Below are 18,105 nucleotides of genomic sequence, written 5' to 3' on the forward strand. Positions count from 1 at the left end.
CAGAAGGCAGTGGAGGTCGATTCACTGGATGCATTCAAAAGAGAGTTAGATAGAGCTCAGGGCTAGCGGAATCAAGTGGTATGGGGAGAAGGCAGGAACGGGGTACTGATTGTGGATGATCAGCCATGATCACATTGAATGGTGGTGCTGGCTCAAAGGGCCGAATGGCCTACTCCTGCACCTATTGTCTATGTATCTATGCATCATTTTCACTTTGAGCAGCTACAGATTTGTCAACATAATTGCACATAAATGACATGGCTGATGGGCAGCCAATTTCCAACCACACCCAAGTTACCATTCCACAGAGGTATGGCTGAATGCACATGGAAAAGCACAAAGTAACAGATGCTTGAAATCAAAAAGAAAAACAGAAAATGCCAGGAATATGCCAAAAACAGATTTAATGGTTCAGGACATGGCTGGTTTTCCTTTTCACGGAAGCTGCCTGACCTGCGTGTATCCCCAATATTTGATGTTTTTAGCAGTGATAGTCCACTTCACACTGCTATCAAACATTAAAACTACCCCCATCCAGTAACTGTTCAAAGCGGTCATTTATTCTTTAAAAAACTTATGTAGAAAAGTATATTATTTTGCAACTTGATGAAAAGCCCTTTACAGAATCACAAAATGGCACCAGGGAAGATGACATTTGACTTTGAGTCGAAACAAGCTCTATGTTGGAGTAATCAAGGGTGTCCCACACCTCACACTTTTCTTTTCAAATCCATTCTTTTCAAATATTCACCCAGCCCCCTTTTGAATGCAACAATGGAATTGGTACCCCAGTAGAAAATTCCAAATCCTAACCATTTACTGTGTAATCATATTTTTTCATGTGTCACTTGATTTAGCACACAAGGCAAGGTATATATTTTGATCTTTGGTGGGTATCCCCTAAATAATTGTTCACATTATATTCAACGGGTGAAAGTGAAGATCAAGCAAACAGAAACCAAAACTGTTACCAATGATAAAAATCATGTTGTTTCAGACTCAATGCAAAATAATCTAGAATGATTCTCAAAATTATCTAAAATGAAACAAGGAATTAGGTGCTTCCGTTAACTGCTGGGAAAAAAAATCAGAGAATACGTTATTGTTCTGTTCACGGTAGATAAATCAGATTAGAAGTATTCAAAATTACGTAACGTTTTGAAAGAGCAAATCAGAAGAAACTTGTTTCTTTTGCAAATGGTTATAAATTGCTTGGCTTTTAAACAGCAGTAATGGAGAGTTTTTTGCCCCAGATGTTAGTTTGAGGGTGCGATTGTACAGAGGAGCTTCACTAACATATTGCCTGGGTTTAGTTATGGGGAGAGATTGAAAACGTGGACCTGATTCCCTGCAGCTAAAGAGGCTGAAGGGTGACCTGACAGAAATATATAAAATGAGAGACATTAATAGGGTAATCAAAATCTTTTTCTCCTCGGATAAGAGTTTAAAAAAACAAGGATATATTTAAAGATGAGAGAAAGTACATTTGTTGGGGATCTGGGGGGTTGATATCTGTATATCTGCTATCCGCCACCGGGAAGTGGTGCAATTAGTTCCAATCACTACGTTGAAGAAGGCATTTAGATGTTTATAGTTAAATAGGCAAGGCATCGAGGAAACATTCCTAATGTGCATCAATGTAGATAAGAACAAAAAATTGGCATGGACACGGTGAACTTAAAGGCCTCTTTCTTGCCTTATGACTCTGACTCAATTACTCCAACGTGTAATTTACCAATACTATTGTGCAAAGAAGATAATATTTTTTCACTGAAACAATCTGATCAAGACAAAACATGCAAGAAAAGTTGGACAAATAAAGGCGTAGGTAAAAATGGAAGCGCACCATAGATCAAGTTAAATGCACCATTTTAGCAAAGGTTCAATAATGACACTGCAACATTGAAATTTCCACACTGTGCACATGCATAACTATTCCTTGAGTTAACTTGTATATCTCAGATTAACCTCAGCTGGCAGGTTTAAAATGACAGAATAATTCTCTATTTGGCATCCTTTTGTGATTAAACCATCTTTAATGCTGTGAGTAATTGCTGGAAAATGTATGGAGAATAATTGTATTACAGACCGAAACAAGAGATGTAGATATAGTTAGGGTGTTCTAACAAATAAGTAGGCTCTCTGAGAATAAGAAGTTCCAATGGAAAGATTATAAAGCAGAAAGATGTTTCAGCTGAACCAATAAGCAAATCACCAGCAAATAAAATACCAACAAAGAACTGAAGTATACTTAGACGTTAGGCTGGATCATGCTGATGTGCAGTCTGAAGTTCCACAGAGAACAACCAGTCAGCCGCAGTGAATGCGTCTGGACTTCCACATCCAAGTGCTACAACACACATCACATCCAACCTCGTGTTCTGCCGCAGGAGTCAGCACCAAGTCCAACAACATATCCTCATCATACTGAGCCGAGGGTTCAGGTACACCTCAGATCAGCTTTACACCATCCATGGCTGGGGTATCCAATGCAATGCCATTCATTAAAAATGTAAGTGAGGCTGAGTGTTTAAAGCCTTTAATGAATTTACATAAGGAAAGTGTTTTTGGATACACTTTGCAATTCTAAAATAATCTTTATATTACTTAAAATATTTAACTACCTGAATAAATATCAACATTTCTAAATATTACACGTCATCCAAGAGATTTAGAGATACTGGAAATAGATCAGAAGGCCATCAACATGGTCTAGAGGCATGGGGTTCAGGATCTGCTGCCTACTTTGTTCCTGACATTCATGGGCCTCTCCTGCTCAAAGAACTGCTACGACAGTAATACCATCAGCACATTGGGAGCTATGTGGCACAAAGGGTAGGTGCAGCCTGAGGGATCCTACATGAAGCAAACGGGAGATGTATGCCGTTTTCCTTTTCTTAAAACAATCAAATATTACAAATCTCCCACTTAATTTCCTCACCAATTTTCCTTTCTCATGAGTAAATGAAGTTCTTGGATACAAGGACTCAGCACTGCTTCTACTTTTCCATGACATAGCATAATATCAGGAGACAATGGAACTGCAAGGAAGCACCATTTAACTAAACATTGATGATGGGGGTTTGATTGGGTGATTGTTTGACTTGAATGCCGCGGTCTTGGCCTTCATCTGGAAATAGACCTCACTGTTTGTCCATGGCTTCCGGTTGTAGAACTGGAGAAATTGGAGAATTCAATGTTCATACTATTGTAAGCTATCCAAGTGGAAAATAAAGTGCGCCCCTAATTACAGCAGTGGCTGAAAAATACTTAACTGGCTGCCAAATGCTTTATGGTCGTGAAAGGTGCTAGAAAATGAAAGTCCATCGTTTCATGAGGAAAGTGTAATTGGCATAATTAGATGATCTGAAAAGAACAATCGCCACAACTCGCATAGAGAAAAAAGCACAGCAACAATGCACCATGGTGGTTGGCAGGAAGATTATCAAACAAATTATTACAGTAGACATGGTCAGGGACAATTTCTACAGGGGTTCTTAAAAGAGAAAGGAGGATTTGTGCTTTAGGGAGGAGATTTCAGACCTTTGCCCTTGATAACTGGAAGCATGGCTACCATTAGTGAGGCAATTGAAGGTAGATATGCAACATGGCTAGAGATTGTGTAGATCCTGGAAGAATTTTAGTCAATTTCCAATCAAGGTATTGCTTCACTGGACGTCAATGCAAGCCAGTGAGGACTGGATTGATAAGGATCCTTAATGAAAACTTTGATATAAAAACTAGGTTTTCTGATGAATTGGCAGTTTATGAATAAAAGCCCACCAAATGTACATTGGAATAGTTAAGTTAATAGATGTAAGAGGGCTTCACACAGATGAGTGGAGGTGGGGTTGTGCAATATAAGAGTGATGGAAATAGATGCCCAAAGTGCCGGACAGTGGTTAGTGCAGGTGTGTAGTCCAAAAATCCTCACAAAAATATTTCAATTTTAGAAGCTCAATTTTAGAAGATACCAGAGCAAGGATGGAGTCAGCGGCTAAGGAACAGAATAGTAGAAACATGAGCCATTCCAATATTTAGTTAGGAGGAAAATTTCACTTATCTAATACTGAAGACTGGGCTGACAATTTAGCAACAGGATGTGAGGGTAAAGGGAATTACAAAGAGAGAAACATGCTTTACAAAGGTCTGAACCTTCATGAGAAAATAGTCGATTATACTTCTATAGTATAACTCACTTACATCATTGCTCAATAGAGTTTAATCAGAAAACCGATCACTGTAAGCGATCAAGAAATTAAGTGTCTTTTTTTACAAAGGTTGCCTTTTCATTTCTGGATCCTCATGAATTTGACACACTGAATGGAAATGAGTAGTATAAGATAGCAGATGTGGCTGATGTATCTGGATAAGTGCAATGTCTCAAGTGTACAATTTGCACATTTCCACAAAATTCAGTTATGCATGTGTAGCTAGCAGATGGTGAGGGTCACTCATGAGATTTGTTTCAGTCAGGTTTGGAATGGAATTACTGGATGGGTCCACTTGGTCTGGTATAATACTTTAGCTCTTCCCTCAAATTTTCCCTGCCATTTACTACAATCTAATCTGGCCCCAAATTCACCTCCCAACCTCACCAGATATCCACCATACCTGATTATGACTCCAACCATGCCATGCCATGCCACACCCCACCCTCCCCCTCTTACAGCCAATTATAACCAAACACCCCCAACACTTGATCCTGACCTTGCTAATTGACATTTACACCTCTCACCAGTGAAAATGTTAATTAGCAAGAAGACATTTCTCCCACTCCCAGGCCTCTTCATCACAGTGCCTTCCACAGTTTTTGCTCTATTGCAACACAAATAAAGTAAAACATTTGAACATCGTGCACAAAGCTTCCAAGCAAATGGCATGTACCTTTAAAGGCCAGTGTCGAAGAATTTCTAGGCAAGCATTTTTGCAACAGAATAACTCTTTCCACACCCATTAAAAAACCTTGAAGCTGACCCAATTACTTTCAAAACAGTTATATTAAAACTTGTAACAGTTCATTGTTACTGTAGAATAACTGGAATAGTTAGACATTCCTAATTTGACATTTGATTGCACTGAGATCTGTCTAGAAACTACTCATTGCGATAAATGGAAAGCGAAGAAGCAGAAATAACTCAAGATCTCGAATGGCTGTCAAGAGGAAGTCAGTCTTACCCTCAAAGGGCATGGAAGTGGAGTTACCCATGGTAAATAGAAGTGAGAGCTAAAAGGCTTACAAGGAGTGATGGGAAAGGAAAGCAAAGTCGTCACATGAAAGGAACGTCTGAAAACAATGAGAACAGAACATAAAGTTACTGAAGCAGTTTTGACATTTAAATGTGTATTTGTTATATCGCTACAAAATTCATGCTTAATGTTAAAGTTTATCATTTCATAACTCAAAATATTTACCAAACAAAATGGAAAAATTGATAGATTTCTCTAACTCTCAAACTAACCATTTAATTAAATTAAATAAAAATTGTGTATTTGGCCTGGTTTTGCAAATTTGTATTTTAATTCCTCTCTGAAGCGAATAGAGCGACTTCTCACCATATTGTGTAATGTTGACTAAAACAATTGTAGAATCACCAATTTTTACAAGTTAGTCAGGGAAATTTGAAATCTTAACAGTGAAAACATTAAAACTGTAGTGTTTACAGAATGTTTTGTAGATTATATTTAAATTGTTCTCAGCTGGATTAATGGCTGGATTAAAACCAACTTTCTAGCCACATGTTGTGAATGAAACCATTTAAAGTCATAAATATAATAAAGTTGATAAACACCTTCCTTAAATTTCATTTAAACAGAGGACAATATCATTTTGAATCTGTAATCTAATTTATTTTTAAAAACAATCCTGCTTCACCTCTTAGACCATGTTAGCTACTATTCACTCGATTCTTCCTCTTCTTTCGTATGTCAACTACAACAATCAAAAGTGGCAATTGGTGCTCACTCGATTCTAAGGCCATGCAAGTAACAAATTTCTAGGATTGAGACTGAAAGTTGAGCAATAAACTCTACACAGGCTAATTAAGGTATCTCCAATTTTTCATATTTTCAGAATTGCAATTATGGCTGGAGAATTGGGAGGGACTATCCCATCCCCCACTTCTGTACTATCTCATCCGTTATAGTGGCGTACAGAAAGATGAGAAGGTTTGATAGCTCTCTTCAGCAATTGTAATGTTAATGAGTTATGGATGGAAATTCTACTGTCTATTCTGCCACTGGCCGAAGCTTCTATACTGAGAAGACATTGATTTAAAATAACTGACAAAGAGGAAATGAAAGGAAAGGACGCACAATATTGTTATAGCCTGGATTCCACTGGCTGAAGGGGTAGTGTCAGGAATTTAAAGGGACACAAGACATTTTAATATGCCCACACTTACTTCCGTGACTGACAATGATTACTGGAGAAGGGTGTGGTTGCTAGACCCCTCTGTACCACATTCCCAGCTGGTGGGAATAGATTCTATAATAATTCTAAAAGGAATGTATATTCTGCAAGTAATTGTTCTTTCTGCAAGGAACAATTACTTGCAGAAATCGGTGAAAGAACAGAGTAGAATTAATTGTTTTGTTTGTTCAAAGAATTTGTACAGGCATAATAGGCCAATGCTACAAGGCCACCTTCTGCACTGCACATATCTATTATTCTGTATAATAATGGCTCTAAAGTTCTTAAAATAAAACATGTTTTAAAACACTAGAGTCAGGAATAAATGTGTAGCAAATTGGTCTAAGGCTGGATTAAAAATCTACTATTTATTATCCATCAAATACCATGCTACAGCAGTCACAAGGAAATGAGTGAGAGTGATAAAAGTTGCTGTATATGTGAAGGATCACAATTTATCACTATTTTGAAAGAAAAAAGATTTTTCTCTACAACTAGTTTACGGATGTTTTACCTATTAGATCTATTTAAACTTAATACTATGTAAATTTCTATTAACAGTTAAATTCACTTATTGTTTGCAGTACTTAGCTATAAATAGTCTCAATGCTTCTTGAGGCAAAACCCAACTAATTTTAAGAATAATATTTAAAATCTGGTGTTTTGTTAACCAATGATCTAACAGCAGTAAAAGAAAATCAATAGTAAGTTGAAAAGAATATAACTTGATTAAATAAAAAAGATTTAACATTAAAAATGTTTATAAAGAGACTAAAAACTTACTAACTTCACTTTAAAAGAATTATGAAGAATTTCTCAGTGCTGATAGAAAAACGAACAACGGCAACCAATGCATTCATTACATTATAATAGTTTCTTGAACTCACCGATGCATGCGAGATATACTGACCACTCCAAGGGACTGCAGCTTCTCCCAGAATATTAACATGTCATTGTACTGTTACTTTACTTATATGAATTTTAATTCTAGTGCACATAAAGAACTCCCATAGTTAAATAAATCTTATTACAAACACAAAGAATAAAATCGGTAAAGTTCAAATTAACTATATTGCTACAAGACACAAATTTGAGCTACTTGCTTTTCTGTGGTGAGTCGTTGTCATAAGCCATTTTGCAGTGCAGAACTAATCTGCTTACTTTACAAATATGCAGCTCCTTTGAAACAAAGCTTTCTGACTTGAATGTTCACTATTGTTTGTAATAAATCCCATTTGGAGTAAAGGTCCATTATCAAAATACGTACTGTGTATTGGTTCACTGCTGCAGATCAATATGTCGATGTGTGTTATGATGCAGTGTGCAGTTTCACCATAATGCAGCTATTTATAGATAATTAGAAACAGCAGCTGAACAGGACGGTGACTTCTTACCAATGTCATTGGTCTTTTCCAAGGTCTCTCTCTCCGATGTGCTGAGAAAAAAAGCTGGAGATCCTAATTCTGCCTTTAGGTCACTGTCAGACCTGCCCAAATAAACAACATCATGCACATAATTACTTTAATTAATTCAAGTTATGCATACTAAAGATCTACAGTGACACCTTTGTAGAATGTCAAAACGCAAAAGCGTATTTATTCAAACGTAAGCAATTCAGCCTTTCTAAAATACTTTTAGAAATGAGACATTCATGGCAGCATAGAGGTTTTTAATTATTGTCACATTGTTTGGTTACTATCAATAGTGTAGGTTCAATAATTATTTAGAAAACCTACAAACAAAACCACCAGATTTCCACAATTGACCAATTTTACTACGTCTGCTTGGATTATGCCCGGACATTTATTTCCGCTAAATACATGATTGCTAAGAATGATGATTGACATGATTGTCAGGTGCTATGATTGCTATAATTGTCACCTGCTAAGAATTTTGTTTAAAATCACTGTTCAATACATATAAGTCATTAAGTGCAGAAAGAACATGCAAGTAATCCTGACATAAGTCCTCCTAAAAACCATTTGGGTACTATCACTTTAATAAAAATTAATTTGTCCAACAGAGATCACTGACTCATCCCAGAAGTGGGCTGATCCACACCAGTTTAGCCATTTGTGTGAACTTGTCATAATGAACTTTACAATTGGCAGACTTCAGTCCATTGGAATTGGTAGCATTTCCTTCACCCCGTCTCTCCACACTGGTGCTCCTCAGGGTTGTGGGCTCACTCCCTTGCTCTAATCTCTGTACACTTGACCAGGTGGCCAAGTACCATGCCAACTCGATCTTTAAATTTGCCCACAATACCACTGTTGTCAGGTAGATCAATGGTGAAAACTGTTTTCATATTACACTATAATGTTTGCACCATTACATGTTTTGCAATCAGTGTTGATTTTATTGTTGTACACATTGTATTTAGTGTTTACTCCATGAGCTTCAAACAAACTAGCACATTGTAGTATGATGTATACAACAATAAACTAATCTATACATAGCTGCACAAGGCAGCTAGATGCAGTCGATTTTTGTTCAACTTAAACACCATTGAAGTGCAACGGAATATAGATTAAAAAAAAGATTTTATATTTTAAGTGTTTTAAAAATAATTATACAAACTGAGATGAATGAGAGGATTAAGCATTGTGCATTTGTTGATCAAAGGTATGTAAAAACGAAAAGACAAGCGAGGAGATAATATAAAGAGGAAATAAGGAAAAGACAAAAAAAAGGAAGAAATACATTATTATAGCGTCAAACAACACAAACACAGGCCTTTCAGTCCATGTTGATCATCAAGTGCCTATCCAACGTTTACTACATTTAGTCAATCGTCTATGCCTTGGGACTCAAGTAGTTGTCTAGATACTTTAATGTACTGGGCGTATTTGTTTATACCATATACTCAGACACAGAAAAAGACTCAAACAAAAGTAAATGGAAACTATCTATTTCCCAATAGGCAATCAAAGCTGCAGGGTGACCAAGAGACGGAGCCAAAAGTACAAATTCGACACTTAGAAGGGTACTCAAAAGGAATACAAGGTCACATGATTATCAAAGGGTTAGGTCCACAGTGAGAAATCACTTTGGCAAGCCAGGTCAGGATTTAAAATCTATTTGGATGGAACTACGAAATTAAAATAGACCATAAAATCTTGTGAGAATTACAGGTCACCAAGTAGCAGATATTGGGCAGAGAATAAATCAGAAAATTAGAGATGCATGTATCATCTATTAATCAGGGGAAACTATTTAATCTACACAGAGATTGAACAAGTGAAATTAGGAGCAACAAAGTGAAGAATGAAATCAAGGAATGCTTTAGAGATAGTGTTCTCGATCTACAGAAAATGTTATTTTTAAATTTTGTATTGTTCTGTATTACAACAAACCGATATTAAACAAGAAGTGCAAATTGTTAAAAGCTGGCAAAAAATACCTGGTATGAGCTGCAGGTGCCGCTGGTCTTTCTGGCCTCTTGGGAGGCAATGCATTTGGTCTGTTCAAAGAATTAGTCTTGGGAGGCAAAGGTTTCTTCGGTGGTATTGCAGGTACTGAGGGTTTGCACAGTTCTACGGATTTCTGATCTCTCTCTGGCTTTTCTTCTGAAATATGTAAACATTAGGGCATTTTATTGCCTAACAATATTCACAACACTGAAGAATTTCTTCCCTTATAAAACATTAAAATTCATAAATATATCTTGATAAAAGATATCTGACATGTTCAGTATAATCTCGGTTCAAGCCAGCTTCTTAAATAATCTAACAGCTGTCCAAAGTGGCATTTACTTACAATGACTTTCACACAGTTAAGCACGAGGAACGGCACTATTAAAGCCTTAAGGAAAAAGCATTTACTTTATACCATAAGTATATTTTGAAATTCCCAGCTGTTCTTTCCTTAAATATTAGACTAGAATATTCTGCTCAAAATAGGCAACTACAAAAATGCTGCTCGACATAGAAGTTGGCAAAGTTATAAAGCTTCAGCGACTTATAAAAGATGACGATTGACAGCAGTTTGCCTGAAAATGTTAATAACATGTGACGAATTTTGTGTTGCCCAAGTAGAACACAAAAATAGCCCATGAAAGAATTTATGCTGACTGGTCCCATTGACTTATTAATTAAAAACAAACATACATCTTCCCAAATGGTAACTTCCCAATTTCAATTGTGTAACAAAAAAAACAAATGCAACTCACAGTATTTGTCCATGAAAAAAAATAGAAAGCAATTCTGACTTTGAAGTCCACAAGGCCATTCAATATTATCATTGGTATTCCTCTATCTCAAAGCCATATTGCTGCTCACTTTCCATACCCTTGATGCTTTTTATGTCTTGAAATCCACTTTCTTAAATTAATTCAGCGACTCGGCCTACACACCTTTCTATGGTAGAGAATCCTAAGGTTCATCACCCACTTGAGTGAAGAAATATCTCCTCAATTCAGTCCAAAACGTATCCTGAGACTATGATATTTTGTTCCAAATTCCCAGCAAGCAAACACATCCTTCATATATGTAATTTGCCTAACTTCGTCAGAACATTGTACACTTATTGTACACTTCATTAAGAGATCCTCTAATTATTCTGAACTAATGAATATAGACCTGGTCATAGAATCTCTTATAATCACAATCTCGTCATTCTGGGAATCAATCTGGAGAGCATTAGTAGCACAACCTCTATGGCGAATATTTACTTTCTGGGACAATCAAACTAAAACTGCACACAATACTTTTGGTGTGGTCTCACTACTATAGCAAACCATCCTTACTTCTACTCTCAAGAACTCTTGCAACGAAGGCCAATATACCATTTACTCCTTTAACTACTTGCTGCATTTACATGTGGCTTTCAGTGACTGATATAGAAGGACATCTGGAACCCTTTGTAAATGAACATTTAATACATTTAATGTCTGAAGAATAGCCCTGACCCAAAATGTTACCTATCCATGTTCTCCAGGGATGCTGCCTGACCACTGAGTTATTTGAGCATTTTGTGTTTTATTTAATACTCTCTTTTTTTTCAACACTTCATATTTAGGAGACTTTTAACTTTAGGAGAGCTCCCCCCACTCACCATCAACAACACCACAGTCACATCTGTGGAGTCATTTAAGTTCCTTGGAACCATCATCTCCAGGGACCTTAAATGGGAGGCCACTATCGACTCCACAGTCAAAAAGGCCCAACAGAGGATGTACTTCCTGCGGCAACTGAGGAAACACAATCTGCCACAGGCAATGATGGTCCAGTTTTATACTGCCATCATAGAGTCTGTCTTCACCTTCTCCATCATGGTCTGGTTTTGCTCAGCCACCAAGCATGACATCTGATGGCTGCATTGCATCGTTCGATCAGCCGAGAAGGTTGTTGGCTGCAACCTTCCCCCCATTGACAAACTGTACACTGGAAGGGCCAGGAAGCGAGTGGGTAAGATCATCTTTGACCCCTCTCAGCCTGGCCACAAACTCTTTGAAGCACTTCCCTCTGGAAGGCGACTCCAGACTGTCAAAGCCACCACGGGCAGACATATAAACAGTTTTTTTCCACGAGCAGTAGCTCTACTCAACAACCAAAAGTCTGTAGCCTCTTTTTGCTCTGGTATTTTATTTCATTCTTCACATGTTTAAATTATAATGTTTTATTCTTAATTGTTTACTGTATGTCGTGTTTTTACTTGCGAGCAAAGCACCAAGGCAAATTCCTAGTATGTATACATACTTGGCTAATAAAATTTATTCAATTTAATTCAATTCAATTCAATTCAATTTATTCACACCTTTCTTTTGGCCCATCAAGTCTTGGCTTGGGTTTGCATTCATCCAAGCAGCAGAATGTAATTCATCTGCTTTTCCATATATACTCTTTTTCAAATCATGTTTAAGTATCTTGTAAAAATATTTATCAAGAGTCAATAATGTTTTATTGTCATATGTCCCAGATAGAACAATGAAATTCTTACAATGGGTTAATCATTGTAAATTAAAGAAATACGCTAGAATCTTCCAACATTGCTAATACCATAATACCATAATTGGTACAAATATAACACAATGCAACGAAACTAGGGTTACAGTGCCCTCCATAATGTTTGGGACAAAGACCCATCATTTATTTATTTGCCTCTGTACTCCATAATTTGAGATATGTAATAGAAAAAAAATCACATGTGGCTAAAGTGCACATTGTCAGATTTTATTAAAGGCCATTTTTATACATTTTGGTTTCACCATGTGGAAATTACAGCTGTGTTTATACACAGGGCACCATAATGTTTCGGACACATGGCTTCACAGGCGTTTGTAATTGCTCAAGTGTGTGTAATTGCCTCCTTAATGCAGGTATAAGGGAGCTCTCAGCACTTAGTCTTTCCTCCAGTCTTTCCATCACCTATGGAAACTTTTATTACTGTTTATCAACATGAGGACCAAAGTTGTGTCAATGAAAGTCAAAGAAGCCATTATGAGACTGAGAAACAAGAATAAAGATGTTAGAGACATCAGCCAAACATTAGGCTTACCATAACTATTTAGTTCAACTATTTAGAACATCATTAAGAAGAAAGAGAGCACTGGTGAGCATACTAATCGCAAAGGGACTGGCAGGCCAAGAAAGACCTCCACAGCTGATGACAGAGGAATTCTCTCTATAATAAAGAAAAATCCCCAAACACCTGTCCGATAGATCAGAAACACTCTTCAGGAGTCAGGTGTGGATTTGTCAATGACCACTGTCCACTGAAGACTTCATGAACAGAAATACAGAGGCTACAATGCAAGATGCAAACCACTGGTTAGTTGCAAAAATAGGATGGCCAGGTTACAGTTTGCCAAGAAGTACTTAAAAGAACAACCACAGTTCTGGAAAAAGGTCTTGTGGACAGATGAGACGAAGATTAACTTATATCAGAGTGATGGCAAGAGCAAAGTATGGAGGAGAGATGGAACTGCCCAAGATCCAAAGCATACCACCTCATCTGTGAAACACGGTGGTGGGGGTGTTATGGCCTGGGCATGTATGGTTGCTGAAGGTACTGGCTCACTTATCGTCATTGATGATACAACTGCTGATGGTAGTAGCATAATGAATTCTGAAGTGTAGACACATCCTATCTGCTCAAGTTCAAACAACTGCATCAAAACTCATTGGCCGGCAGTTCATTCTGCAGCAAGACAATGATCCCAAACATAATGCTAAAGCAACAAAGGAGTTTTTCAAAGCTAAAAAATTGTTAATTCTTGAGTGACCAAGTACCCCTTATAATGTAAGGAATGGGTACTGGATCTCAGGAAGGTTAGATTGACCTTGGAGAGGGTGAAGCACAGATTCATCAAAATGATACCAGGGATAAAGTCTTAGATTACCAGGTGAACTTGTGCAGACCACATTTAAGTTTATAAGATTAAAGGATGATCTAACCGGGATGATTAAAATAATTAAATCTTGATAAGTACAGGTGTCAGAGGTTATGGGGAGAAGGCAGGAGAATGAGATTAGGAGAGAGAGATAAATCAGCCATGATTGATTGGCAGAGTAGACGATGGGCCGAATGGCTTAATTCTGCTCCTATTACATGATCTAAATGAGTGAACAAGATAAACAGAGAGTTAGGTAGGAAAGAAAACTGCAGATGCTGGTTTAAATCGAAGGTATACATAAAATGCTGGAGTAACTCAGCGGGTGAGGCAGCATCTCTGGAGAAGGAATGGGTGACATTTCGGGTTGAGACCCTTCTTCAGACTGATGTCAGGGGATGGGGTGGGACAAAGATAGGATGTAGTAAGAGACAGGAACACTGGTGGGAGAGCTGGGAAGGGGGAGGGGATAGAGAGGGAAAGTAGGGACTATCTGAAGTCAGAGAAGTCAATGTTGATACCGCTGGGGTGTAAAATACCCAAGCGAAATATGAGGTGCTGTTCCTCCAATTTGCGCTGGGCCTTACTCTGGCAATGGAGGAGATCCAGGGCAGAAAGGTCAGACTGGGAATGGGAGGGGGAGTTAAAGTGCTGAGCCATCGGAAAATCAGGTTGGTTAAGACGGACTGAGCGGAGATGTTCAGCAAAACGATTGCCAAGCCTGCGCTTGGTCTCGCCGATGTAGAGAAGTTGACACCTGGAACAGCGGATACAGTAGATGAGGTTGGAGGAGGTGCAGGTGAACCTCTGCCTCACCTGGAAAGACTGTTTGGGTCCTTGGATGGAGTCGAGGGGGGAGGTAAAGGGACAGGTGTTGCATCTCCTGCAGTTGCAGGGGAAAGTACTTGGGGAGGGGGTGGTTTGGGTGGGAAGGGATGAGTAGACACATGGCAAGTATTGGGGTTGGGGTCGGATGAGGGCAGGTGAGTAGATGGAGGCCGAGGCGATGTCTGGTGGGGGAAAGGTGGATGTTCAGAGATGAGGGGGCATGAGGACTATTGTATGGGTGGGGAGTAGCTGGGGGCATCTGGCTAAAGGGGGAAGGGGAAGACCCAGTGGAATCCCTACTGAGGTTCCCTGTAGGAGGGGGGGAGCAGTAGGACCCAGCACAGTCAGACTACGTGGTATTGGACTCTGCCTCGTGGGGACTGAGGGCCCGGGGTTGAACCTGGGACTCAGGTAAGGCTGGTGGGCGGCGTGGTGAGGGTCGGCAGAGTCGGTGGTAGAGGCTAACTAACGCAAGGTAGCATTTTTCTTTCTCCCTATCCTGCCCCTCCCAACAAAGTGGAAATCTGAAACAATAGTTACAGTTAGTTCTATAATGTGATAGTTATGTTCTTAAGAAACTCTACTTTATAAAAAATCGTGTTATAAAAACAATTATGTTAACAGAGAAAAGAGAGAATTTCAGACTCAGAATAGCAAAGTTATATTTGCCACAGGATTTTTGTAAATTTATTTTTGTAACTACAAGTTAAAGATACCACAGGCTGCAATTTATTTAGTAGCGTATCATTGCACAGATGTTAAAATAGTTCCCTAAACTATTCTTTTACCTGACAACTTTTATTCTGCTTGTCTATTTCTGATCAAAATCATGTCTTACCCAATTCAGCCCTTGTAAACAAATAGTGTTCCCTAATTTATCAATTGCATTTTATCAGATTAACATTATGGAAATATGCGTTGCAGCAGAACTACCTGTATTGAATTTGAGTTAAATGAACATTCTTATTTTATGAATACAAACACCTGCACATTCACTGTGTCAGTCTTTTTCATTTACAGAATCAATACCGTGATAAAATGAATTTTTTTTTTGTCCTATACTTAGGAAATTCAATGTCCAGGCACAAAAAAAACAAAGAGGCAACACACATTATTTTGAGACTCTGCTCCTATAAAAAAAAACAGGGTTCCCTGGAAAATACTACAGGATGCGACTGAGACCGCAGCTGTAACATGTTCATTTGCTGTATTGAAGGACCTAAGGGCCTTTTGCCCAAGCATATTATATTACACAACCAATAACTGAGCAGCCCAGACCATATTCAAGGTATTTACTAGACGAAGAACAACAGCGTCAGTCAATTTTAACAAAACTCCTTAGAGTTTTTGGATGTTCTTTAAGGCTGAAGTCCCTCCTGACTAAAGATGAGCACATCATCAGAAAACAACATTGATAGTTGCACAGAGACTTAACTGCCATTCAGAATACTTCAATCATTGCGTTCACCATGCAATTCAAACCGGCTCTAATCCTGCAGCCACAGACTATTTGGCAGGTCGTGCCTCAATTTCTCCTGGGCCTGTGCCCCTGGTGCACTAGATCATGCAAGAGGTCACAACGGGAAAGGAATATGCCACTACCTATGAAAGGAGCAGTCCATGTGTCAGACATGAACTTAACATATAAAGAGATTAATCGGTCACCCCCTGGGGAAGGTAGCAGTTTTCATACCTCTGTCCTCTATCCTTGTTGGCAAAGACTCTGGTCTTTCTGGGGGTACTCTTTTTACTTCATTCTTTTTGTCCACAAACGAACCATCAAATTTGGGTCCTAACAAACCAAAATGTGATGTACTATTAAGAAAACTACAGAAATAAAGATCTTACAAAAGAAACATACGTGTCTATTCACAGAATAGTGCTTGGCAGTACAGTAGCCTTCAAATAATGCCGGCTGGCCAACAAAATCTCCCACTGAACAAGTTTTTCTTCAGTTCTATAGAAGTCTGTAGGCAAAGATTACCACCAGAAAAGAAAGGAGACTGTTGAATTGTAATGTTTCAGGTCAAGAGCCTTTTTCAGATGGAGGAGGGGGGGCGGGAGTTGAATAGGTGAGGTGTTGATGGACAAAAAAATGGCAAGGGATAGGTGAATAAATGTGGGGGAAGGGAGTGGTGGAATGACAATAGACAATAGATGCAAGAGTAGGCCATTCGGCCCTTCGAGCCAGCACCGGCATTCAATGTGATCATGGCTGATCATCCACAATCAGTACCCCATTCCTGCCCTCTCCCCATACCTCCCAACTCCGCTATCATTAAGAGCTCTATCTAACTCTCTCTTGAAAGCAACCAGAGAATTGGCCTCCACTGCCTTTTGAGGAAGAAAATTTCACAGATTTACAACTCTCTGAGTGAAAAAGTTTTTCCTCATCTCCGTTCTAAATGGCCTACAACTTATTCTTAAACTGTGGCGCTGGTGGACACCCCAAACATTGGGAGCATGTTTCCTGCCTCTAGTGTGTCCAATCCCTTATTAATCTTATATGTTTCAATAAGATCCCCTCCCAAATACACAAGCCCAGTCGCTCCAGTCTTTCAACATACGCCATTGTCCCGCCATTCCAGGAATTAACCTAGTGAACCTACGCTGCACTTCCTCAATAGCAAGAATATCCTTCCTCAAATGTGGAGACCAAAACTGCACACAGTACTCCAGGTGTGGTCTCACTAGGGCCCTGTACAACTGCAGAAGGACCTCTTTGCTCCTATACTCAACTCCTCTTCTCATGAAGGCCAACATGCCATTAACTTTCTTCATTGCCTGCTGTACCTGCATGCTAACTTTAAGTGACTGATGACACCCAAATCTCTTTGTACTTCCCCTTTTCCTAACTTGACGCCATTCAGATAATTTGACACCATTCATCTGCCTCCCTGTTCTTGCCACCAAAGTGGATAACCTCACATTTATCCACATTAAACTGCATCAGCCCACTCACACAACCTGTCCGTCACCCTGCATCCTCATAGCATCCTCCTCACAGTTCACACTGCCACCCAGTTTGTGTCATCTGTAAATTTGCTAATGTTACTTTTAATCCCTTCATCTAAGTCATTAATGTATATTGTAAATAGCTGCGGTCCCCGCATCGAGCCTTGCGGTACCCCACTAGTCACTGCCTGCCATTCTGAATGGGATCCGTTATTCCCTACTCTTTGTTTCCTGTCTGCCAGTCAATTTTCTATCCATGTCAGTACCCTACCCCCAATACCATGTGCTCTAATTTTGCCCACTAATCACCTATGTGGGACCTTATCAAAGGCTTTCTGAACATCCAGGTATACTACATCCACCGGCTCTCCCTTGTCCATTTTCCAAGGTACATCCTCAAAACATTCCAGAAGATTAGTCAAGCATGATTTCCCCTTCATAAATCCATGCTGACTCAGAACAATCATGTTACTGCTATCCAAATGTTCTACAATTTCTTCTTTTATAATTGACTCCAACATCTTCCCCACCACTGAAGTCAGGCTAACTGGTCTATAATTTCCAGTTTTCTCTCACC

At 38.8% G+C, this 18,105-nt stretch overlaps 1 protein-coding gene across 3 annotated transcripts in view; it reads right to left on the bottom strand.

The window, feature by feature from the left end:
- sh3kbp1 (SH3-domain kinase binding protein 1) overlaps positions 1 to 18,105 on the bottom strand; it is a 144,563-nt gene that overhangs the window by 12,263 nt on the left and 114,195 nt on the right. For 2 of the 3 annotated variants that reach the window (XM_078409464.1, XM_078409463.1), the window contains exons 11-13: positions 16,267 to 16,365; positions 9,816 to 9,981; positions 7,807 to 7,898 (exon numbers count right to left, since the gene is read on the bottom strand). In XM_078409464.1, coding sequence (XP_078265590.1) covers positions 7,807 to 7,898; positions 9,816 to 9,981; positions 16,267 to 16,365 — 357 coding nt within the window. The remainder of the gene's footprint in view (positions 1 to 7,806; positions 7,899 to 9,815; positions 9,982 to 16,266; positions 16,366 to 18,105) is intronic. The other variant, XM_078409465.1, reaches the window with a different exon arrangement.

This window comes from Rhinoraja longicauda, chromosome 12 (genome assembly GCF_053455715.1).
Source record: "Rhinoraja longicauda isolate Sanriku21f chromosome 12, sRhiLon1.1, whole genome shotgun sequence".
Lineage (NCBI taxonomy): Eukaryota > Metazoa > Chordata > Chondrichthyes > Rajiformes > Arhynchobatidae > Rhinoraja > Rhinoraja longicauda.